The following is a 27179-nucleotide window of genomic DNA, read 5'->3' on the forward strand; positions in this document are numbered from 1 at the left end:
AGAAGATGATGCATCAAGTGTGAAATACTGAAGCCTACCCTGGAAGGATACAGACTGATACAGTATGTAATCAGATGAAACCAAGCTTTCAAATGCTTACCTAGATCTAAACCTTTACATGTTATGAACACCAAAGTTACAGCAGCTATACAAGGAGATCTGTAGCCCTCATATGTCAGAACCCTGGGAAGTAAATACACATGGAGACATTCTTATAATCGACCCAAATCACACACAGGATTTGCCAGGTAAGGAGTTTTGAAGAGCGTCTCCCAGATGTGGAGACCTGGACCATGCACTGCTGGGTGACAGGACTAAGAAGGACCCCCTGGACGTCCACTGCTATGCTCTGGACACAAGCTGCGCACGCTGTCCTCTTCAGCCCATCATGACCAGGCCCCGCCATTAACAGTGAAATTACAGAAAACCTGGGGGTCAACTCAAAATTTAAATAACTAAACAGATCACACTATTTCATCTTTATATCTCAGGCAGAGAAAAAACAGTCAGATCTCTGTATTTTAGAAGTTTTATTTCCACCTGAGCTAAGAAAATCTGGCTATATAAAATGTTAACTATATTCTTGAATGCCAAGATGGCCCTACACAGAGAACAGAGATCAATCCTGACATGGTGACAGAAAAGCACATCTATAATGTGAACTCAGAACCATCTTCCACAAAGAAAGTGACAGGCATTTGCTCTAAAAATTTATCAGGCCAAATTTACTCTAGGTATATACCAACTTTTCCTGTTTTCTATAATGGTTTTCATCCCAATAGGTGAGGGAAGGATTTCGCCTAAGGTATATTTTAACAAGTTGGCTTTTCAAGAATACAAATTTTAAACACTAAGCCACTGATTTATTAAAACATTTTTACTAAATATAACTGTTTTAAGCCAGTCTTGCGAAAAAGTTACAGATCTGCTCTTGTACAGAGGGTGGGTAAACTATACGTAGCAGATACAAAGGAGGACTTTAATTGGATATATGACCCTTGTTTATTTTTTGGCTAATTTTAAGCCAAGTCTTTGCGAAATGATAAATAACTCATCTTCCTTTGCTCTCTGGTCAGGGAAGGAGGTGTGTTCCTCGTTTTAAAGCAGCACTCGAGAATTCTGTTACTTGAGTAGGGAGGGGGATCACATTCAGACACAGGACACAGCTGAGACTCCAAAGTTTTAATGGGTGGCATAAATAACGAAACATATAGAAAGAACATGATAGTAGGAAATAGGGGTCCTCTTGATTAATGATCCCATTTTATAAATAAGGAAACAGATACTCTGAGATGTTCACAAGCTCACCCGAGGTCAAAGGGCTGCTAAGCAGCAAAGCCAGAGGGAAACCCGCGTTACCTGAAGTCTGATGAGCTGCACCCCGTGAAACCACACAACACAGCCCAGCACCCACTAACCTGGTGTTGGAGTGGTTCTCTATGAGGTACCAGGCAGCCGAAAAGTTCTCACTTGTAAAATCAGCACTCATTCCAGGGAACAGCATTTCTAAGTCCTTCTGGGGAAATTTACCTCTGAGGGAGGAAAAGGTTTAAGATATATTTTGAGTGCTATTACTACAAAGATGTAACCAACAGTAATAAACGTGAATACAAACCATTACAATGATACATGATACATCATGGAGCCTACGTTTGCATGTGTAAAAAAATATACTTCCTACACCTCAGCTAACTTAACATATAAACTTTGACTGTATATGTGAGATAGGAAATTAGTTAAAATACAGAAATTACATCAAAAAAAGAATATAAGATTTTTTTTTTCCTTTTTTTTTTTTTTTTGCGGTACGCGGGCCCCTCACTGTTGTGGCCTCTCCCGTTGTGGAGCGCAGGCTCAGCTGCCATGGCTCACGGGCCCAGCCGCTCTGCGGCATGTGGGATCTTCCCGGACCGGGGCACGAACCCGTGTCCCCTGCATCGGCAGGCGGACTCTCAACCACTGCGCCACCAGAGAAGCCCGAATATAAGATTTAAAGAGGCTGAGTTGATACTTCATGAAATCTATCCAAACATGAAATCATTTCCTACTCAGTAGATAAAAATCAAAATTTGGGTACACTGAAATTAAAAACAGTAAATCAACTTGTTACAATGGTTTTTGTTCAAGACCTATATGAAAGTTGTTTTAAGACACACTGATGCCTGATGACCCCTACTGATAAAATCAGATCTATATGGTATCCATGTTTCTATGCCCACGTCTAGATCAATTTCAAGAAAAGCTTACACTACCTGACACTCCCTTATCTGTAGCTCACTTTCTTGCCCACATTTTTAAGGTCAACTTCTCGATCAGTTCATTTATCTATTCATTCAAACACGAATTAAGTACCTACCACAGGTGTCAGGCTCCACACTGGAGGTGAGCAAGTTGTGTCTGAGAGCAAACAGAACTGGGCAGGACCCGGCCCACTGAGGGCTTGTGAGCGAGCAGCCCTTACAGTGCCCACGCTCCGCCTGCAGAATGAAGTCCAAGCTCTGCGGTCAAGTCCCTCCACTTCCCAAACCTGCTTCTCTCTCAGGACTCATTTCTGCTACCCTAATCCTCGAAGCTGAAGCTCCAGCAACGATCACAGTTTCCTGCAAACATCCTGGTCGTTTTTACCTCGTTCCCCTCTGACTGAAATTGTTCCCCACCCCCATACGGGACACACAATTATTTTGTCTCTAAAATTTATTCAGTGGGAGAGATTATCCCCAGCCTGGAAGAAAAGGTGTGCAGGTCTGATGACTTCTCTGAGAGTCCCAATGCCACATTATCACAGACACAGCCTCATTTAAGAAGTTAGGCAGCCTTGTCCAAGGGCAACATCCCACCTCCACCCACGAGCACTGCCCGCTGGAGCCCTTCACCTTGCAGGTGACCAGTCCCCTTGGGCACAACTGGCAAAGGCCTGGAGCCCACTCTCTCCAGGGAGAGGGAGGTGCTCACCTGGGCTCGGGGGCCCTGACCGGGTGGCCGGGAAGCCCGTCACACCCTCCAGCAGCTCTCGCCCACCCTCCTCTTCTCTACTGGCTCCTTTGTCCCCATTCTCCCCCAGAGGGCAAGGGACACAAGTCCAAAACACAGCTCTCCACGATCTCCCCTGGAAACCCGGCATCTGGACACGGAGGCTGGCACCTCGGCCAGGAGGTCCCATGTTCCCTCCTGCTACACTTAACCTCTCTCACCACGGAGTTTTCCTTAATTAGGGGAAGAAAAGGTTTAACATGGGAGTAACAGACAAGGTGAGATGAGACTAAGGGAGCCGTGGATACCAAGCTGGCATCACCTGAGTCTTAGTAACTTGGAGACCAAGTCAACCTTAATCTTTCCTCACTGGCTTCAAGAGTGAAGAATAACTGTAGCCTCAATCTTCTTGGGGGATGTGTGTGAGCAGGTGTGCCTCTGAGTGTGTGCTCCATAGGCACGCTGGTCACTGTCACCAGAGTCTTTGAGAGGGAGTTGGAGAACTGCATTTTTTGAAGTTTATTTTGGTTTAGATTCTTCATGCTGGTTTGATACTTTACTTAGTAATAAAATCCTGTCACCTTTGGAAGTTTTTATCATTTTATTTATTTATACTTCATGCCTCCACGTTGGAACTCTGGGGGAATATATGGCTGAGTGGAGACTTAGCTGAGCCCCAGGGAGGCACCCAGGAGCCTTCCGCTCGCTCTGAAAGGCAAGGGTCACGAGCCACAGTTCTACCTTCACCACCGGGAGGTATCTGCCCAGGAGCTGTCTAAGCTGGAAAGGACAGCCTGGTGCACCAGTGGGGCCTCATCAGTGCGAAGAAGGGCATGGCGGTCCACCTACTGCTTTTTCGTCAACGTGGCGCTCCATGTAGTCCTGAAGTTAAATAGTCTTAACAGAATCAAAAGTACCACAGAATCACCTGATACCAACTAAATCCCTGCTATTAACAGTCTTTATAAATTATTCAACTCCATGAAATTCTCACCTAACAAGGGTCAGGTCCACACTCAAGACACTGAAGATACAACTGACAAAACAGCAGCAGAAAGGGCCTCTGGGAGCCAAACTGAGCTTCTCTCCCTCGCTCGGGCCCTGCAGCTTTACTCTCGTTGGGTGGTTCCTACCCATCATCAAAGCACAACGTGAGAAGAGTAGCTGGAGTTAAGTATGACAGGACAAAAAAGGCTCTGAGACAGTGACAGCAAATAAAGCAAAGAGGCACCAAACGCAGACACGAAACTAAAAAATACAGAAGCTGTATGCCACAGTGAGATGGCTAAGGCCACGCAGTTCCCACAGGTCTGACAGCAAGTACTACTCAATGGGTTTAGTTTTAAAAAAAGAAGAAAACTTTGTCTTCCTGTCTGGCATACTGAGATCAAGGTCCACCCACGTTGTTGCAGATGACAGGACTGTCCTCCTTCTCACGGCTGAGTAACGTTCTTGTGTTCCTGAGTAACAATGCGAGCCTGGGCACCCACACGTACAACTCCTTTAACCCCCCGTCCGTGGATGCACACTTAGGTTGTTCCCATATCTTGGCAACTGTAATTAATGCTGCAAGTGAACACGGGGTGCAGATAACTTTGAGATCCTGTTTTCATTTTCTTTGGATAAATACCCAGAAGTGGGACTGCTGGGTCATATGGTAGCTCTATATTTAACTTTTTGAGGCCCTTCCTGCTGTTCTGCACAGTGGCTGCACCAATTTACGTTCCCACCAATAGCGCAGGAGGGTTCCCTTTCCTCCACACCTCTTCCAACACTTGTTATTTGTTGTGAGCCATTCTGCCAGGTGCGAGGGGATCTCACTGTGGCTTTGCTTTGCATTTCCCTGATGGTTAGTGATGCTCAGCACCTCTTCATGTGCGTGTTGGCATTCGTGTGTCTTCTTCGGAAAAACGTCCGGATCCTCTGCCCATTTTTTAATCAGATTGGCTTTTTTTTTTTTTTTTTGCTATTGAGTTGTAGGCTTCTTTATATATTTTGGATATTAACCACTTGTCAGATGTGCAAATATAAGCCCCTTATCAGATGTGCAAAATATGTGAAATATTTTTTAAAAAGTCCAACTATAGAAATAGAGTAGGAGAGCGGTTGCCTGGAGATGGGGGAATAGGGAGAGGTAGAAACTTTCACTCACGAGATGAATATGGTCTGAGGATCTAATGTGTAATATGTGACTATAGGTGATAACACCATAGAGAGAATAGAACTTATATGTTCCCACCAAGAAAGTAAATATGTGAGGTGATGAATGTGTTAGTTACCTAGATGGTGGGACTCCTTTTACAATGTACACGTAAATCAAATCACTAAGACGTACACTTTAAACATCTTACAAATTTGTCAATTATTTCTCAATAAAGCTATAAAAAAAAGTTAAAAAACAAAAGGTTATATCCTATACTGTTAGGATGCTTAAACTGGTGGTATTGAAAGATAACAAATCCCAACCATCTAGAACTTCCCACACTTAAAACTGATCTGATCCCTAAACCTTAGTAACACCTCACCTGTAATGCCCTATGTTGTTGTTTTTACACATGTACAGGGTCTGCTTCATCGCAGGATAAAGGCCTGAAGTCTAGTGTGGGCTCTACGAGAGGACTCTGCTGCCCCGGGAGCCCCTCCCCACACCGTCCTCCGCAGGACTCCATGGGCTCTGCACCCCTGTGCGTCCCTTCAAGCGCAGCCGGGGGGCAGGGGCTGACCCTGAGTGCTGGCATTAGTGTGAGTGGCGACATTTGGAAGGGGCCACGTGAGAGCTGTCCACTGAGATCTGAAGCATTAATCCACCCCACCCACTGCACTTCTTGTACACACAGCTCCTTCACGCACCTGAACGGGTCAAGACTTTGAAAGGTACTGGATCTCTCTTGGTCAGAACACTAAGTCCTAGTTCTCAAACCCTCATCATCACCCCTAAGAATGAGTTTATTTTAGAGTGATTTCTTCCTGAAGACATTCAACTCTTACCAATCTTACTATACATTTAAATTAGAAAAAGAGTGATTAGGAATCAGCCGTACAAGAATAAGACAAGTTACACTAAAGATGACAACACTCTGTCACGGAGTCAGACAGTTCGATCCAAACCACACAAGTGGCCCGCCGTCAGCCCAAGACCCGACGTCCCCTCCCCTTTCGCGGACAGAACCACCTGCAGAGAGAGTGGGGTGTCCACGCCTCACTGAGTACGAACACCAATAATCCTCAGCAGTTGTGCTTATCGTGCTCCCCTTGCTATTGATCGAGTGATTGGATTTTGACCACAATGTCTGAGGAAAGAGCTGCTGGAGCATTTCTGGGAAAGGCCTCCACACTTCTAAGGAGAACTAAGAAAAGACGGTGTCTTTCTGCCCTCAGACTTTACCGAGCTTCGTTATCTCCTGTGTATTATTACAGTTTCTGCAATACTGGATCTTTATTTTAACACTGTTATTTCCTGTGTATTACTGTCATCGCAACACTAGAAACCTCTAACGCCACTCTACAGTTATGAAGGAGATCAGTGCCACTCAAAGAGCAGCAGAACAGCAAACCCAGGCTCCTTACATCTCAGTGACACTTCTGAGCCACAGACTCAGCCAATCGTGGAGTCCACCATCTCTGGACTTTGTATATTATGAGAAAATAAATATCTTTTTTGCTTAAACCAGAATGAATTTTCGTTTTTGCTACTCACAGCTGAAGGCATCCTGAGTCAAGAGTCTATCCCAAAATAAGGTCTTCTTTGCAAACACCTCAAAATGAATGTGAAACAGAAGATCCAGAAAAAAGAGACAACGAACGACAACACGGGAAGCAATGATGCTCTGTGGGGAGTGTACCCACAAAAGCAGAGACGGCCCACGGCAGTAGTTACAAGTTGGCTAGCGTTGTTGGAATAACCTTGAGGAAGATATTTAACCTCTCTAAGGTTCCATTTATTCATGAGGATAATGGGATCATAGTATCTTCCTCTTAGGAATATTTTGAGGATTAAAGTAGGTAATGCAGTGTGGAAGGCTTAGCAGTTTCTGACATGTGATAAATGCTCAAAAATGTTACTTGCTGTTATTTTTATTCTCTCCACTTGGTTCTCTATATTTAACAGACTCTTCGTAAGAACCATTTTGTTTGATTCTCGTAACAACATGAGTTATGTATTCCCATTTTACAGTCAGGAAACAGCCCCGGAGAGGTTGCATGTAAATAGTCAAGAGCAGGACCCCACACTTCTATTGCCAATTAAAGAACCAGAGAATCTCAGGCATGAAAAAAACCCCACAACTACAAATCCAGAAAGATAGAAACTGAGGGAGACAGTGATTCAGAATGCAGAAAATTGCTAATGGTCTTGGTAACAGCATGAGGAAGGGCAGAAACACTGTGTCAATGGAGCACGAAGTCTGGAGAGTTAAAACTTAAACCTCTGTCCACAATAACTGGATCTTAGGCTCTGACCCTCCAAGTGAAGTGATGGCTTAGCAAGTCAGTAACAGCAAGGTATATTCTGAGTGATTCAAACTAAACCCACTAACTGGAGGATGAAAGCAACACAGAGTCTACCATGTAAACATGGGAAGTGTTTTCATTAAGGAACCAACAGTTTCAGTAGCTGACAAGCTTCATGCCCCTACAGCGCAAGCTCCCCATTAGATGGCAGTGTGAGCTCAGATTACACCTTCCAAAAAGGATTAGCCATGAAGCCCTAGGTACAGGGACCTGACTGACCCAGTGGTCAGATGCAAAACAGGAATGCTCTCAACACAGCAGCATTCACTTTCAAGTACGAGAACGACGGGCAGTGATGACCCGCGAGCCAGCAAAACAACAAAAACCCTTCTGAGAGAAAGTCTAACTACCTGCGCAGAGGAGCCTGGGTACGGCTGCATCACTGTGCTCACACCAAGGGGAACACGCTCTCCTGACCTGCAGGTAGAAAGATAGGAGGAAAGGGGGCTCTTCCAAGTGTGTGTCACACTCAATTCTCATAGCTTTCACTCCAGCACCAGTGTTACTCTGCACCTTAAATATTATGAGCTTGTTTTACGTTGTGTGTTTTTTTTCCTTTTTTGGTCCAGTTTATGGACCTAGGCACTACATCACAGCCCACAAATCTGTTTTCATAACATTTCTGAAAATTTACCCAAGGCTTTTTTCCCTTCCACACTCATACTAAGAATTATTTTGTCACCTTTCCTTGTCTTCTAAATGGAGCAGGAAAACTGGCCACCTTTTCTTTGTACTGGAAAGTAAACTGATGAGGAGCAAGTCAGACCTGCATTGTTCATGAAGCCTCTGTGGAAATAAAGATACTAGTGGTGCATCAACTGACTACTCTAGACAGCTCTTCCCAGGCAGTAATTTCACAAAAAGGTTGCAGATCCCATAAGAACAGGAGGGGCAAAGCTCCATTTTAAGGCCCTAACTCCCATGTATGTACTGTCTCCAAAAACATTACTTATAGATATTCTCCTAGTAGGCAAAGAGTACTTTTAAGAAATAAAACAGAGTGAAGGCTTTTACTTATTAATATGAACCTGTTTTTACCTTCTTTTTCAGTTAAGTTTGTCTCCATCATAATTTTAAGCAGTGCAAAGAATGCGTATTTGTGACAGTATAGTAAATCAGAAATACAGACTTTTTACAAGCAAACCCTAGTCTCAGTTCAAAGTGAAGTTATTTTTTTCTGAGCAATTAGTAACATTTTTATAAGTATCAAGGCACCATGTGTGCAGAACATCAGTTAAAACTCTAGGGATATGCAGAACTTCAGCAGACGAAGGAGGCCCATAAACGCCAGGTGTTAAGCCTGTGGGCTGAAAGACGGCAGCGTGCACACCGAGCACACCAATAAAACATTTATTAAACTCTGCCTCACACCAAAGAACAACACTGTATTCGGCTACTCGTGCTTGCTACTCATGGTCACATGAAGTGGCCACAACACTGCAAGGCTCCTCCTGGCTCCACCTTGTGCATTTGACTGTGGGCTGAGCATTGCCATGAACGCTCAGCATTGTAATTACCAGGAGCTGATTCCTCTTCCAAAGGCGACCTCACTACTCTAGTCTGGTAATTCATCAGGACCACGGTACTTTATAACAAGCAGTCATAATTCTTCAAACCTTCTCAATTAGTATATTTCAACAAGCAAGTAATTAAATCCTGTTATTCCTTCTCTGATGACATTTTTTTAAAAATTTAAAATAGGTCCTCTCCCGTCTTTTAATTATAAAAGAAACCCCAAATGACATTAAGAAACAGAAATAAGAGACATAGTAAAAGGAAATGCTCTCAGGGATTCTAACCTCAATGTTAACACTATTCTCTACAGGGACCAAAGCTTTTATCTAAAAGATATTAAGAGAGTCAGGGAAATAAAACCCACACCAATATTTTAACATCTGCTTTTCCTTTCCTACTGTCTTTTTCTAAAATAAGGCTTCTCTATCTGAAGTCAGACTTCAATAAAACAAATGCAGTTTTCCTGACAGTATCTTTAAAAGGTGAAAAGGAACCTGGAAAAACATTTTTCTGGCCAAACTATATACTCTTCTTCTTGGTTTCTATACCTTTTCCTACCTTCACCTTCCATTTTCTTGCTTCCTAGTATCTCTATGCACTCTTTTTTTTTTTTTTAAGTGAACGCTGTTGTTGTTTTTTAAATTTATTTGTTTTATTTTTGGCTGCACTGGGTCTTCATTGCTGCGCACAGGCTTTTCTCTAGTTGTGGCGAGCGGGGGCTACTGTTCATTGCGGTGCGCATGCTTCTCATCGCGGTGGCTTCTCTTGTTGTGGCTCACGGGCTCTAGCACGCAGGCTCAGTAGTCGTGGCGCACGGGCTTAGTTGCTCTGTGGCATGGGGGATCTTCCTGGACCAGGGCTCGAACCCGTGTCTCCTGCATTGGCAGGCGGATTCTTAACCATTGCGCCACCAAGGAAGCCGTCTATCCACTCTTCCTTTTGACCAGAAAACTTGCGAAAGACTTTAAATGGGCAAAAAGATTCCTGGCCATCCTTTCACTGTCTGGAGGGCCTGCCCAGGGTCCCCTGATCTTCCCCCATCCATGCCTTGTCTCTGCTCTGCAGCTCTGTTACAGAAGCAGAAGTGGAGGGTTGATGGTGACCAGGGATGCCTGGCACAGAAATACATGTCAGGTGAAGATGCAACTGGTTACTGAGGAGAAGTGGCCGGTGTTGCGCCTTTCAGCATTCCTCACTGCCCATTATGTCTGTCCTCTGGAATTCCCCCTGAACTGGTTTTAACATTTCACTGGTTTTCCCATTAATTAATGAATTAAATAAAAGCTTGGACACGTGCGCATTTTGTATTTGTATGAGAGTCAAGCTTTTACCTTTTCAAAAACTATCCTTTAGTTATTCCATGGCTAAGCAGATTATTTCTGAAACTTTCAAGTAACAACTTCAAAGAAATATTACTGTAAATTTTATCACCATTTAAGCACTTCTTGAATGTACATAATACTATTTTAAGATCTGAATACAATTCATCACCCTGAAATCTTAAGTCATAAGAAGATTCTTTCCCTGGGGGCACAGCACTGAGTAGCGCACATGTAAGAAGAGCAGGGGATCACGGTGACGACGACGAACATCCAACCAGCGCCCACTGCGAGTAAGCGTCCCCACTGCTGAAACGCACACGCCGCGTGACCCAGGCCGCCCAGTCTGCACCTTGAGGAAGCTGAGCAGACTCCAAGTCACCCTGCAAGTAACGGGAGGGCCAAGATTTAAACTGAGAGAGGGGCTCAGACCCAACTAGACTGCCTCAGAGAAGAAGAAAAACAACTTCTAAAGAGCCAGGCACTTTTAGTGCTTCTGGCTGATTACCAACGTTACCTCGGGATTATCCCGAAATGTATTAAGAAAAAGAGCTGCAAGAGAGAGTTCAAGCCGAACCCCTGTGTGAGCAGCGGCAGTAACAGGAACAATCAAGACAATCAAAAAGTAAGAGGACATGAAAAGGTAAAGAGATCAAACGAGGGGTGAGTTACATGCTAAACTAAAAATTAGGGAAATCCATTTTATGATAGTAAATAACCAATTTAATCCTAACTTTGATAGTTCCATCTAAGGCTCAGACAAAAGTCACACCATATTCCTATAATCCTGGTACAAGGGTGCAAAACTGTATCTTCCTTACAAAAGAACAATCCAAAGAACGCTTCTGCTCCACACTTCCTTTGTGGTGGGCCTTGGAAAGAAGCCGAATCCAGGCCACTGAAGCAGGCCACTGAGAGGTTTAACTCTCAGCCACAAAGTCCATTCATGCAGGAAACTATGCTCAAATAAAGACCCAGCAATTACCTTTCTTTCCTGGACCTTCTTGATCCTTAAACTCTTAATTTATCGGGTACTGAAACCCTTAAAACAGCTCCAGAATGACCCACGCTGGCCAAAGAGCTTCCCAGCTGTGACCCAGGACAGTCCTCGCTCACTAAAAGCTGCCAAACCCCAGGCCTTTTTCAACACAAGACAACTTCCCAAGACAAACACGTGCTCCCTCCCTCTCAGCCAGGGCAAACCCCAGCAGGTGAAAAAGAAGCTTACTTTTGATTTACTAATGGTCTTCAAGTGTAGGCTTGAAGGTTAAATATATAAAGATCAGTGGACAACTTTCTCCATTCCTAGAAAAACCTAAAATAAACTATGGCTAAAGCATTAGCAGAACTAATCTGTCACCTGCAGAAATGCTTATGGAGAAACGCTCAATAGTAACTTCACCAGCAGAGTCACTAAGGCCGAGAGACAAGTCAGGAACAACTAACGCGTTAGGTGAACTGACTAAGGAAGCTGCAAGGATAAAGGCACTGACTATAAAATCTACGAAAACACTGTACTAGGGAATGAGAACAGGGAATTCTAGATTTGGTCCGAGACATCTTGTAAGATTTACCTGCCACAATTCTGGTAAAGTAAGTCTGAATTAAGTATGAATTACAGGTAGGGGTTGTAAACAAAATGACAGGACTACCTTGGTTCTACTTACTGCCAAATATATCCTGAAAAATCAAGCACATGGAAAATTCTGTTTTAATCTCAAGTACCATCTAAATATTTAAACTTACCAACTCCAGACAACCCGTTAATTCTCATATCATTAAAAGTATTAGTTATTCAAAATTTCAAGATACTTTTCCTCTTCACAAAATGTAAACTCAAAAACTGAAGAGGTAAGTAGCTTTCGCCAACAGTTCTAACCAGTTGGAAGGTTCGCTCTAGCAAAGCTGACCAAGCTCCTAGAGATGATGCCCGACTCCCAACAACAGAGTGTCTTCAACTGTGCTTCCCTGGATGTTCCTGGAGCCCGACTCTCTTCACTGAGTGCACAGAACTTTTCAGCAGCTAGAAATAAAGACAATGGAGGCAAGGCGGTACTCACTTTTCAATCTCGATGCCGAGTGGATTAGCAGGACGCAGGGACAAGGGAGGAATCCCTTTATTCCTGTCAGTGCGCATGTCATAGTAATTCATCTCATCAACCCACACAGCAGACTGATCCAAAATACCTACCAAATGAGGAGCACAGCCTTAATAAGATACACACTCCCCAGGCACTAAGTCTTACCATACTGCTTTACTGTTGAAACACCTAATACAGAATGCATGCTACAGTAATTTTTTAAAGATTTGAAGGCACAAAAGCTCCAGATTTTTTTTTTTTAATGGCTGGTAGCTTAATTAAAACCACTAAAAATCTATAGAAAGGCAAAAATAACACCTCTTGATTGCACTGTACATTATTCAATACAGAAGACAAGTTAAGCCTCTGAGAAAAAGTTCTCTAAAACAAATGTATTTTACAAATAATAAGCAGTACAATTAATTTGGTACATCAACAGAACACCCAACAATCCTTATATCAATATAAAGAAATCAAACACCTTCCACGGAATGCACGGCTTGTGTGATGGAAATGACTAGGATATTCAGGAAAAACAAAATATAATCTCTGAAAACAGTACCCTCTTTCCTGTGGCTCGGACTGGGCTGAAACAGAGGCTGGGCAGTGTGCGAGGGAGCAGAGTAGAGCGCAGGGCCGGGGGACCAGAGGGCTCCTCGTGAGCCTTCTAACTCTATGGGCACCCACAGGTCTACCAGGATGACACAAGGAAGCTCTGTCAGAGGGTAAGCTCAGGCCCAGACACTCCCAGGTTCAGGTCTATAGGCCTTTCCTGAGCCTGTGCTGTGCTAAGTCCTGGGCAGAGTGTTTTAGCATAAAATCAATACTTTCAAATAAGTTTTCTTCACCTGCTGTACAAACATGATACAAGATGCTGCTGGATTCTGTCAAAATGTTTTTAAGTTCCTCCAGAAAACGGGAAACAAGTTCCTGCTTTAATTTCACAGTTCAGTTTTCAAAGACATTAAATAAAAGTGAGTAAACAAAAACAAAAATATTGTATGTATATATATGTACATACGTTTACATACACACACGTACATAAATGTAAATTCCATTTTTGGTTTTCCCTTAAGTTCCTCAAATTTTTATTAAAAAGAATCAAGGAATTTAAGGATATAATGCTGAAGGAAGGCTTTATGCTCTAAGACAGAAAACAAAATTTGCAAAACTCTTTGCTTTTCTATATGAGAGAAGGCCTGGGTTTAATTATGCCTGTGATAGTCCTACATTACACAAATATTTATTAAGTACTGACCATGTGCAAGTCATTACAGGACCACAAAGATGAATCTAACAGTATTCTTACTTTAGCAGAGGAGATGCCATATAGATAAAGAGCTAGGAGACGAATGATTAAAAACACTAATTTATGGAGCCCTTAGTTTGTGTGAGGACCTATGCTAAGCACTTTCTCCAATGTTCTAACTCATTCAATCCTCTGAGGTAGGTGATTCTGTGACTCCACTCCACCCACAGCTGGCTGCTCGTGTGATCAGAGTCCCAGCTTCTCAGACCAAGCTCTGTGCCCCAAGGTGAGGAAGCACGGGTTAAGGGCACAAAGGGAACACAGGAGGGGCTCTAGGGCACAAGAAGAGTGTGATTTCTAGTTTGGAGGCCAGAGGCACACCTAGGTGGGCAACATCTTGTCGGGGCCTCAAAGGACGCAGAAAGTGAAGGAACACGGAACATTATTTAGGCATTACTGGCTAATTTGGCCAAACTAGGTATGTATTTCACCTCAAATCTTATCTGTATCACAGCAGGAAATGCAATTATTGTATTCAAGATCAAGAAACTAAAATCGGCATTTCGGACGTGTTACATGAACAGCTTTTATACAGGACAGAACAGCAGTTCTAATGATTAGTTAGCATCCTTAGGGTTTACCGTCAGCTCAGCTAACTGCCTTTTCAAAAGTAATGCAGACTTTAACCAATATCCCATTCCTGAAAAAATAAACATAAACTGAATCTAAGTTAATGACATATGAGAGTAAGTAAATTTTATACTAATTTACCAGTTGTCAGTTTTAAAAACAAAACCCACTTTTATTTTCTTCTTTAGAGTAAAGTCATGGGAGATGATACCTATTTTCTCAGGTCTGAGCAGCTTGAAGGAGACTGTGGAGGTTCCTTTGCCACCTGACTTGGTTGTGACAATAATGTCTCCTTTGTCGTTCTTGGCCTGTCCCACGCGACATACAATTTTACTCGCAGACATCCACTCTGCTGTCAGAAGGCAATTATGCCCACAAATTGTCAGACCTGAAAGTAAAAACATGCATGAACATAACAAAGTCCAAAGAACAGCTATTTCATGAAAAGACAATTCTTCTGTCAGTATCGCCAGGCCTTTTTCCTGAACTGAAAAACAGAACTAGAAATAGCATTTCCTGGTTCATCAGTTAGTTATTTCTATTCTTGAATATACCCAATATCATTTGCAAATAAACGACTGTCTCTACTGAATTTGCCTATTTTTTCTCTAATATTTAATACTTCTTTTAGATTATATTTAAGTGTCTTCAAACATCACTGGAATTAGAAAATAATAACCATAATAATGTCTAGGCACTCCAGATTACTTAACTATGAGAATCTTAGATTGCTTTCATAGGTATTAGAAAGGAAATTATTGTTACTTTTAGAAGTCCAAGTTCGGGCTATAAAGCTCTAAAGCGTATTAATAAATGTGTACATCATTCCCTAAAAAAATATTTATCATCTTCCTGAAAATAATCCACACATACTTTTCCTAGTGTTCAATTATACATGATACTACAGAATGAACTAAAGTTTGTAGTTTATGTTAAGCACAGCCTGAAGTCTGTTAAATCAGTAAATGTTCTCAGGCATTACTGGATTACTAGTGCATTTTTCATGTCTGTACATCACTCCTGCAACGGCAGTCCACGCTGCCTAAATGTTTCCCTCATGGTCCTGTCGCTGTACTACACTCTGCTCCCCAAATCTCAGCCCACGCCTGGCATCTCTGCCCAGGCCCACGTAAACTGCGATGCAGACAGGGAAGACGTGGCCCCAGGCAGAGGACCACCATCCCACCACGTGCATTTCTGCTAAACAGAGACCAATGTAATAAACATTCATGGAGAAAATAGACCGAAGTGTATTCAGCAAACACCCAGACACTCGCACTTCCTTTTCTCACCATTTAACTTTTGATACTGCTCGGCAGTCAAGTTTAGCAAATGCAAGCTTTTTGTTTTGTTTTTTCAATCAGATACCAGGAACACCTCAACTTATGCCAAATTCGGTTGAAAAAATGTAGGGAGGGATTCAAGTCATCTTTTGTTACAACTTAAAGCACTATTTAGTAAGAATGTTATACTAACCATAAAGGAATAAAAACAACTCCATTTTAAAGATGTTTATTGAAATAATTAATTTCAGAGATTTCCCTAAGACATTACTATTTATTCATGTAAGGAATTCAGTTTTTCTAATGACAGCACTTCAAAGTTCCTTTAGGACTAAGTTTTCCATTGGCTTTTTAAATGTGTAATGACATTTACACATTTTTAAATGCATTCATAATTCAAAATTATTTTTCAAAATGGGAGTGTTTGTTAGTTTTCTTGATACTCAACTTTTATTATGAAAAACTTAAGCCTTTTAAGAGGTTGAAAGCACCCCCTGAAACTCCTCTCCATCTCCAAGGTAAGCCTGTGAAACACTTCAATACAGACAGTGCTCTAATAATTTTTATGTGCACATAAATCAGTCTATGTATTTTTTTATATAAATGGGAAATGTTTTAATTTATGAACTGTTTAGTTATAGATGGTATATATTTCAATATCACTCCAGGTCAATACATAACTTGATATTTTTAAATTTTACAATATCAAAAACATTTTTGTGATTTAAATACTAACTTTAGAAAGGAAATAACGCAACCCAATGTCAGGACTTAATGTATTAAAGTTCCTAATATAAGTCCCCTGCTGGGGAGCTATCTTATGATTAAAACTGAGAAATGGGAGATTTCAGATATACAGACATAAAGTCTTAAAAACATGTTCAGATGAGCAAACATGTATGATATCCATGATGATGGAACTTTGGGAAAAAGCACCCGGAATAACAGTTTATTCATCTCGTTGTAGCTGCTATCGAGGTTCCTCAGATTTAATATCTGTTCTGCATTTTAACTAAAGAAGTTAATAATCACCATATAATTTAAAACACAGATTTAAACAGATCATTTTAAATGCATGGAAATTAAATAAGATCATACGATCTATTTCTTAAACATGTTTTGCCAAGAAATCTGCTTCATGAAATATAACATCTTTTTTTTTTTTTAAGTAACTTGTAGAATTCCAAATAAAGTGTTTTTGTAGTATTTTACTTGGCTAGTGTAGATGTCACCGGAGTTATAAAAATGCTTAAAGTATTTAGTAGGTTAAGTTTGCTTTTTTAAAAAGTGGTTTCTTGGCAATACATGGGCAGGCTGAAAGCTGAACTAGCAGGTTTATAAAAGTCGTGCGCACTCAGTCAAACAGGAATCGCGCTGCCTGAAGCTAAAGAGAGATCAGCGTCCACACAGACGGGCAGCAGTCACGTGTGAGGGCTCAGTGACTGCCAGTTAAACTGAACCTCCATCTAGATGGTCTATTTCCATGAATTCTAGGGATTTTTCCACTTTGGATAAAGAACAACCTGGAATGAGCTTTGTCAAGAACCAAGACATAGGATAAGACAGACTACCTTCATAAGGATAATAAACTTAAGTTTTATTTACTGAAGAATCAAAAACTGTGGCTAGAGAAAACAGTATAAAATGAGACACAGTTAAGTAACACTAGTGAAAAGAACGAGCTGGGGAGGGCAAGACTCAGTAATTAAACATGCCGCCCAGCTCTAATCAACCTTCTCTTTTCCAAGGGATTTCTGGATGGCCAAAAACCAATGTGTCAACCAGCAGCTATAATGCAAGAAAAACAAGCTCTAACTCATAATCTCTAGTATTTACCAAGGGGTCCTTCATGAATTAAGAAATGAGTCAAATGAATGTCTGGATCCAAATAAATTAACATGTGGAAAATCAGAATACTCATTCAGCAGCACATATTGAGTTGCCTCCCCGCTCTCTTATTCTGAATGTATCTGCACACCCTCATGCAGAGTTCACATGAAAATAACCCAAACTGACCACACACTGATACTTATGGTTTGCTCTCTATCCTGGCAGTGCTTTACACTCATCTGTGTTTTAAAAAAGCAATGATAAGGCTCCATCTTTAGAGACTGAGACTTAGCAGCTAAGGCAAGAGCATTTTTTTAAGTTCTAGAGAAGATGAAGACAAGCCAGGTGAGAACCACTGACAGACCAGAATAATGAAATAACCAGCAGGAAAGGGTCTCCCCCAGAAGAAGGGGGCACACTGCAAACCAAAATCAAAAAAACTCGCGCAGTGCCAAGTGGATGCAGTGTTCTATTGCTCGCGCCCTTGGGCTTATAAAGATAAACAGCATAAACTGATCCTAAAAACTAAAACGTAGCTTGCTCTAAATATGTAAACATTAGGGGAGCCTAATGCAAACCATGGGCGGGCATGAGTTTGCAGAGAGCCTGTGGCTGTTAAGTTTGGAGGCTCAGTGCTCCCACCCCAATGGGCATCGGGTGTAGACAAATGCCCACAGGTCCCAGGGTGCGGCCCGGCAGAGCGCACAGGCTCCTCTGGGTGGAGGGAGTTTAGATTTGGTTCCGAGAGCAATAAGGAACAGAAGAGGCCTAGCTCACCCGGCACCTGAGAAGTACAGACAGCTGTATGAGGGGAGGCCAGAAGAGCTGGGTGGCTGTTTTGGCAGTCTTGGCAGGAGAGGCCGACCCCGAGGAAAGGAGGCAAACCTCGGCTGTGGGGGGCTTTCTCAATGACCAGGAGAAAGACAATACAGGCAAGATCTGACAAAATAATGATTTTAACAGAAAAATCAGAAAACCAAATAATTCTTTCATTTCTATTCAGATCATCCTGTACAGACCTCAGGGGTGTTTTTCTATCACCTTCACTATTTCAAAATAGTATATCTTGCCTCAGTTGCCCAACATAAAAATGCATTCACTATGAACACACAGCATCGTCCCTGCCCTTACCTATGAGGTCAGCTGGCCCAGTCCCCAGGTTTTCTCCCCTAATCGTGACCTTTGTCCATGGGATTCCTTCATTTGGAGAGATGCCTGTCACAAGCGGGGGTTGTCGTGTTCGAGACATTCTGCTTGTTGAGGAAAGTAGAGGTCAAGCTACAGAAGTAATCTGTAGAAGAGAAAGGAAAAAAGGGTTAGTGCCTACTGAGATGAGCAGCAACTAGAAACGCCAGAACTAGACATTCAGTACCAAGACACAGCAGTATTCTGCAAACATACAGCGCCAGGTTTTTTAGCTGTCAGTTAGCCTGTCTGCCAACAATTCCTGCACATGAAGGTGACTAAGGACACTAGCTAGTACTGGGAGGGAGACATCAAGAACATAAACTTCTGATGCAAGGACAGACAGAACCTAAGGTCCCCCTGAGCTCCATGCCACCACCTGCTGCACCCAAAGTATATGCTGGAAGCTCCTGAAGGAGCACATTCTGAACTAATCAGATTCATAAAATTAAAGAACATCTCCATTCTCATAGGTATACTGAATTTCATTTTATTTTTGTGTTAGACTTAGTGTAGCAACTCTTTTAAATGTGCTCAAATCAATACACTGACATCTTCGACACTGAGACAGAAGCAGAGACTTGCTAACTGTCCCAGTGCGGAGCCGGCAGAAGTGCAGCTTCTGAGTTCAGATGCCCTGAGCTCTAGTCCTGGCGCTCTAATTCCACTCCAAACCTCTGTTTTCATATACGGACACTGCGGCCAGTAACAGAACCTTCCATAAGGCTACAACAAAGATCAGGTACATAATCCCAGCAGGGCAGAGCACCTAGTGCACAGCAGGCAACCAGGAAATGAGAAAACCTCACTAATAAACCCACAGAACTCCTCAAGTGCTCGAGGCTTCAGATGCTCCAGAAGACAAGGGAAGGGTGGGTTCAGAGAAAAACAGCTGCTGGTTGTCTGTCTTTTCACAGAGCGAAGTTAGACAGTGGCCCCTGCCTTCACCCCACCGTTAGCCAGATCAGTTCAATCTCTCACGAAACCAAACAGAAGGGACCAGGACTGAGGGACAGACACCAGGCACAGAGAGGAGGGCGCCAACCCTCTCACCCAACTCCGCTCTGTCCGGGTAACAAGAATCACTCTGGAGAAACTAAGGAGCCCTGGAAAGACAGAACCGAAGACTCTAACATGGAAGGGTCCTCCCAGAAAGGACTACTTGCAGCCACATCACCCAAGGAAAAGCATACACAGACCAACTCTGCCCATGCATAGACTAAACAAGCAGCTGTCACAGCCTCATCCTAAAAGGCACAAGGACAAAGATTGTAAGGTGGTCAAGGAAAATACGTGAGCGAGAGATGACAGTCAGATTAAAAACAAAGATCCAGGGCTTCCCTGGTGGCGCAGTGGTTAAGAATCTGCCTGCCAATGCAAGGGACACGGGTTCAAGCCCTGGCCCGGGAAGATCCCACATGCCGTGGAGCAACTAAGCCCGCGCGCCACAACTACTGAGCCTGAGCTCTAGAGCCCGCGAGCCACAGCTACTGAGCCCACGCGCCACAACTACTGAAGCCCACGCGCCTAGAGCCTGTGCTCTGCAACAAGAGAAGCCACGACAATGAGGAGCCCACGCACCACAACGAAGAGTAGCCCCCGCTCACAACTAGAGAAAGCCCTGCACACAGCAACGAAGACCCAACACAGCCAAAAATAAAAAAACAAATAAATTTAAAAAAAATTAAAAAAAGATCCAGAGGAAACAGAGATAAGGCTACAGGCTACAGTGCTTCCCTGCAAATTACATTGAAGTACTAATCCAGGACCTCAGAATGTGACTGTATTTAGAGATCGCGACTTTAAAGAGGTGGTTAAGGTAAAATGAGGTCACTAGGATGGGCGCTGATCCCACAGGACCAGTGTCCTTATACGAAGAGGAGATGAGGACACAGACACACACAGAGGGACAACCACGTGAGGACACAGGGAGAAGGTGGCATCTCCACGCCAAGTAGGGAGGCCGCGGGAGAAACCAGCCCTGCCAACACCTTGATCTTGGACTTCTAGCCCCCAGATCATGAGAAAACACATGTCTGTTGTTTCAGCCTCTGGTACTTTGTTATGGCAGCCCCAGCAAATTAACACAGTGGATAACAGGAAACACACACACACACTTCAAAAGTACTGTAAACTCTGACCCCCAAATAAATATCTGCAGAAGGAGAAAACTTTTATGCCTAAAAGAACAGGATGCCATGAAAAGGAATCAATCCAAGAATAACAGCTCTTGAAACTTTCAAAAGAGGCAAAAGAAAAGAGATTTATATTGTCCTGTTAATGTAAGAACTGACCGTTGGTTTAACAGAAGTGGTAATAAGGCTGCAAATAGGCAGATGTGTATGTGGGAAGAGGGGGAGGGAGTTTTAAATTTTATCCAGAAGTGACTATCCAGATATTGGCAGATTAGCCACAGAATCTGGAAACATGGAAGTGGGTGCTGGCAGAGTGAGCTAAACAAGTCTGGGCTGTGCTGGATAATACAGATAGGTGACAGACCTTTGTCCCTGGTTTCTGGGAGAGAGACTCAAAATCCAAGGAGTGTCTTGGCTCTTCATGAACCCTCAGTACCGCTCGTACGTAGTGCTCATGGCAGCCCAGTACCAGGACTGCCAAACCAGAGACGGCAACCCTGTGATTAGAGGGCTGGGGTTCTGAGCCAGGTGCCATCAGCTTGGCTTCCTCTGAGAAAGGGGAGGGGGCTGGAGACTGAGTTCAATCATGCCTATGTAAACTCCTTTAACGATTAAAACAGCAAAACCACAGCAGCAAAAAGCGAAGAACCACAGGAGGTTACCATTCACCTAATAAGCCAAATGAGGCAACCCAAAATTATCTTGAACTCCCCTCCCTCCCCATCACACCCCCTGAATCAAACAGAATCCCCTGGCAGAGTCCAAGGTCCACTGCTTCTCTCCCTGGATACTGAAGCCAGCCAGCTCCTAACTGGTCACTCTGCCCCTGTTATCCCTTCGCTGCAATCCCCCCTCAGCAAACACTGGAGTCAGTTCTCCAAACTACAGATCTAATCATCATTCCTGATTCAAAAAAACATCTCCCCCACTGCTCAGTGGTCTCCAGTCCCCATGACATCCTTAGCATCTTATTAAAACCTGTCACCATCAGACTCTTCTACACTCCTAGGTCATCCTCAGTCATTTCCCTCACCCATCTGACACTAACCACACAAGCCCACTCACCTCTTAAGAACCACCAGGTACTTTTTATGCCTTCCTGATTTCATTTACCTTATTTCGACTAAATAGAAAGACTTTCCAAGTTTGTTAAATCCCTACCAATATTTCAAAGTCAAGCTTAAATGTTACCTTCTCTAAAAAGTCTCCCTGATCCCTCCTCCTTCTATAACACTTCTGTTACATAAGTGTTACATCTTAGATACCAAGTCTGTATCTCCTCATTGAAAACACATAATATTCAATCAACTCTACTTTTCTAATACCTGTCATACAGTACCTGACACAAAATAAACATGCCAGATGACTGCTGACAGAAGTTAAATAAATGTTTTCTGAATGTTCATGGTATCAGTGGAATACTGGAATTAAAATAGGATGAAGAGGTACAAGGGGTAGAGAATAGGGATGGGGAGAGGTATTAGGTATACACGTGAAAAAACAAAAAAAAGTTTAAAAGATACTTGTATACAATAGCATCAAAAAGAATAAAATACTCAGGAATGAATTTTACAAAAGTGCAAAACTTGTACTTTGAAAATTATTTTAAAATGTTGAAAGAAATTAAAGGCCTAAATAAATTGAAAGATGTGGACAGGAAGACTTAATATTGTTAAGATGGCAATACTACCCAGAGTTAGGGTTAGACCATTTTCAAGGTCACACACCCAATTCGTTGTAAAACAGACCAGACCCTTGGTTTCCTGACTCACAGGAGTCTGATACCACTCTTTCCTTTAGAGCATCCTGCATCTTACTAGGTCATCTGTGTATGATAGTCACATTCTAAGAACCTTAGTTGTTTCTTACATGACTGGGGGCACTGGCTCATCCTGCTGCGAAACAGAGTTGAAATTAGAATACCTCTGGTCTCAAAAAAAATAAAAGGGCATGCACGCGCGCGCGCACGCACACACACACACACACACACACACACACACACACACAATTAGGACAAGACACTTTCAACCTACTCCCAATTTCCCAAATCCATTCTGAAGGTGTTTACAGAGGATCATAAATCTTACCTATGTTATCCTCAAAGTTTGTCCACGTAAAACAAAGTAGGTCTGGTAATAACAGGTAATGTCTGGGCCACTATGGAGAGTCATGAATCAAAAACTATGATCTATTTTCTTATTTATGATTGAAAAGTACAGCTCTGTTCCAGATATACACATCAAAGGCAGCTGAAAATCCAGTGTTCATTATGTTGGTTCATATACAAAAATTAAATGGCATTTCCTTACCATGAAGCATCACCTACACATCCCCAAGCATGGACAAACCCTTATCTCAGGAAGATCAGTGAGCCATGTAACTTACAAATGTAAGAATATGTACTTTCTACACTACAATGTCCACAACACACACAACAGTACCTACCCACAAAATATGCGCTCAATAATTATCTGTGGAATGAATTCTGGAAAGAGATGTCTCTTTTCAACCCACCTCCACTTAGAAACATTCTGCATTATAGGTAACGTTCTTACATTTAAAATCACAAATAAATGAAATACATTATCATCACTCTCAGGAAAAAGTCTAAGCCTTAAGAAAAGAGAATTTAGTTTCTGAACATGTTCAGTTTCACAACTCATGCCGAATCAACAAGGATATTTTTAAAGGAAAACTTTCATCTAGAGTTGTCATTAAGTGCCTATACATTTTGCTCACAAGCATTTTCCAAATGCAATAACGCAACAGTCTTTGAAATTCTGTCATAAGATCTTTCTTATATAAATACACTGAACAGAGGTTAACAAAAGTCTGACTTTCCTGTCATAAGCCTCATTTTTTAATTAAAACAATATCCAGCGTTTACATTATACAGCCATATAAGATAATGAAAGAGGTAAGGAATAAAAAGTGAAAGAACCTACCCTAAAATTACACACCACAAGCTAATTTTATCTTTTGAAAGTGGAATGACAGAGACAGGAGGTAAAGTAGCTATTACTTACTCATGTAAGGAAAATTGTTGCAGACACAGAATAAGCCATTTTTAAAGGCAATATCCTCACCCAAGCACACTAATAATAAAGGATTCAATTATACAAATGGACAAATAATAAAGGCTGACAGCAGCAGAGTACTGTATTGGGAATTTTACATATATACATAGGTACACTTAGATGAGCTGCAAATTGTTACACACTGGCTCTTAGCCTAAGACCATACTCCATGCTTAAAACCTGTTAGGTACCAAACAGGGTTATAGATTTGCTAAAAAGGAATCATACAGAAATCTGTTGTGTTGCTAAACACTAATAATGAACTATAAGAGAAAGAAAGAAAATAGTCCCATTTAAAAACCACATCCAAGAGGGAGTCCCTGGTGGCGCAGTGGTTGAGAGTCTGCCTGCTGATGCAGGGGACACGGGTTCGTGCCCTGGTCTGGGAGGATCCCACATGCCGTGGAGCGGCTGGGCCCGTGAGCCATGGCTGCTGAGCCTGCGCGTCCGGAACCTGTGCTCCGCAGCGGGAGAGGCCACAGCAGTGGGAGGCCCGCATACCGCCAAAAAAAAAAAAAAAAAAAAAAAAAACCACATCCGAAAGAATAAAATACCTAGGAAGAAACTTAACCAAGGAGGTGAAAGACCAATACTCTGAAAACTATAAAGCATTCATGAAGGAAACTGAACAAGATACAAAGAAATGGAAAGATATCCCGTGTTCATGGATATGTTCAGAAAGAATTCATATTGTTAAAATGTCTGTACTACCCACAGCAATCTACAGCTTTAATGCCATTCCTATCAAATTATCCATGACATTTTTCACAGAACTAGAACAATCCTAAAATTTGTATGGAACCACAAAAGACCCCGAACAGCCAAAACAATCTTGAGAAAGAAGACCAGAGATGGAGGAATCATGCTCCCTGACTTGAAACTATACTACAAAGCTACAGTAATCAAAATAGCATGGTACTGGCATAAAAACAGACACACATATCAATGGAACAGAATAGAGAGGCAGAAATATACCCACGGTTATTTATGATAAAGGAGGCAAGACTATAAGATGGGGGAAAGACAGCCTCTTCAGTAAATGGTATTGGGAAAACTGGACAGCTACGTGCAAATGAACGAAATTACAACATTTTCTCACACCATAAACAAAAACTCAAAATGGATTAAAGACCTAAATGTACGAAAACATAGGAAGTGCACTCTTTCACATTGGTCTTAGCAATATTTTTTTGGATCTGTCTTCTCAGGCAAGGGAAACAAAAGCAAAAATAAACAAATGGACTACATCAAACTGAGAAGCTCTTGCACAGCAAAGGAAACCATCATCAAAACGAAAAGATAATCTACTGAATAGGAAAAGACATTTGCAAATAATATGTCTACTAAGGGATTAATATCCAAAATATATTCGTACAACTCAATATCAAACAAACAACCTGAATAAAAACTGGGCAGAAGACCTGAATAGGCATCTTCCCAAAGAAAACATGCAGATGGCCAACAGGCACATGAAAAGATGCTCAACATCACTAATCACTGGAGAAATGCAAATCAAAACCACAATGGACATCACCTCACACCTGTCAAAATGTCGATCCTCAGAAAGACAAGAAGTAAGTGTTGGCAAGGATGTGGAGAAAAGGGAACCCTCATGCACGGTTGGTGGGAATGTAAATTGGTGCAGACACTATGGAAAACAGTATAGAGGTTCCTCAAAAAATTTAAAAATAGAACTACCATTATGATCTAGCAATTCCACCCCTGGGTATATATCTGAAGGAAACAAAAACGGTAATTCAAAAAGATACATGCACCCCAATGTTCATGGAACTTTATTTACAATAGCCAAGATATGGAAGCAACCCAAGTGTACATCAACAGATGAACAGATAAACAAGATGTGGTACATATATACAATGGAATACCACTCAGCCATTAAAAAGAATAAAATTTTGCCATTTGCAACAATATGGATAGACCCGAAGGGTATTATGCTTAGTGAAAACAGTCAAACAAAGAAAGACAAATACTGTATGTTTTCACTTATATGTGGGATCTAACAAAGCAAATGAACAAATAAAACAGAAACAGATTCACAGACACAGAGAACAAACCAGTGGTTACCAGCAGGGAGCGGGGGAGGGGATGGGTCAAACAGGGGATGGGGATTAAGAGGTACAAACTACTAGGTATAAGAGAAATAAGTCACAAGGATGTAATGTACAGAACAGAAAATATAGGAGTATTTTATAATAACTTTACATGGAGTACAATCTATAAATATCGAATCAATATGTTGTACACCTAAAAATAATACTGTAAGACAATTATACTTTAACCTAAAAAATAAAAAAAAATTTAAAAAGCAATCATAATTCTGACATGTCTCCAGACTCCTGTTAATGTGTCAAGAACATTTCAACTACCTGGACCTGAATGGGAATAAACGGGACTAAGAGGACCCTTTTAGGAATTAACCAGGTAATAGACACTTGTCTGATTTCTTTTGATGTTGGTATGGTGTTGATATAGTTACAGTGAATAAACATACACGTAAGAGTGATTTTTTTTTCCTTTTTTAGTTAACGGAATAAAAATATATCACCGTTATCATATGAATTGCAGGTCTAGTTTACAGCAAATTATATTTAGTGGGACAATAAAAACTACACTGAAACATTTCTGGATTTAAGGAAGCACTTTTTCTTTTCAATGTGTTACTTTTAAAATTTATTTATACAGTCGTGATTTTACCCTTAAAAAAATAATAATTCTTAACAGAACCAAGGAAAGAAAATGGATCTGCATTAAGAAAGTAAGTTTTTTCAGTTTCTCTAGGTAGACTGAAAAAAAGAGAGAGAGAGAGGGAGAAGAGAGTGGTAGGTGCAAGGGTCAGTAAATCATGACAAGAGAATAAAGCTTTATGTGAAGGGACCAATGAACTGTCCCAATGGCAGGTACAACCCAGAGACTTTTAGAATGGGAGCACTAACACTTTTGATTGGCTGTGCTTTTTTTCCCTCTCCCACTCATACTCCCAAACTTTTAATACATTCTCCTGCTCACACTGCACGTATACAGGCCAGTGCCTTTTAATAAGGAACAGAGCAGGTAGCTGGAGAAGGCAGAGCTGAGGTTGGCAACGCAGCAGAACCTGAAGTTAAAGCTAGAAGAGCCCAAGTCTAAGAGAATTCTCCAAAACTTGCCAGATATCTGGAGGGATGCTGGGCTCTCTACCCAATGTGTGATGGACAGGTGACCCAACTGACATTTATTCATGTTATTTTTTAAATTAATAAGCTTTATTTTTAAAGCAGCCTTAGGTTCACAGCAAAATTAAGCCAAGAGTACAGAGTCCCCAGACTCCCACTGCACAACCCTCCCCCACACCACACACACACAACCTCCCTTATGATGGACACCCTACTCCAGTGG

General features: G+C 41.8%; 1 protein-coding gene across 7 annotated transcripts in view; it reads right to left on the reverse strand.

Moving 5' to 3' along the window:
* The window catches only part of EXOC2 (exocyst complex component 2), a 154752-nt gene that overhangs the window by 104817 nt on the left and 22756 nt on the right, over positions 1-27179 (reverse strand). For 6 of the 7 annotated variants that reach the window (XM_060023750.2, XM_060023749.2, XM_060023751.2 and 3 more), the window contains exons 2-5: positions 18518-18677; positions 14485-14661; positions 12374-12500; positions 1419-1532 (exon numbers count right to left, since the gene is read on the reverse strand). In XM_060023750.2, coding sequence (XP_059879733.1) covers positions 1419-1532; positions 12374-12500; positions 14485-14661; positions 18518-18635 — 536 coding nt within the window. In that variant the 5' untranslated portion in view covers positions 18636-18677. Of the gene's footprint in view, positions 1-100; positions 1358-1418; positions 1533-12373; positions 12501-14484; positions 14662-18517; positions 18678-27179 lie in introns of those variants that run through there. The other variant, XM_060023754.1, reaches the window with a different exon arrangement.

The sequence above is a fragment of the Delphinus delphis genome, chromosome 10, assembly GCF_949987515.2.
Source record: "Delphinus delphis chromosome 10, mDelDel1.2, whole genome shotgun sequence".
NCBI classification, from domain to species: domain Eukaryota; kingdom Metazoa; phylum Chordata; class Mammalia; order Artiodactyla; family Delphinidae; genus Delphinus; species Delphinus delphis.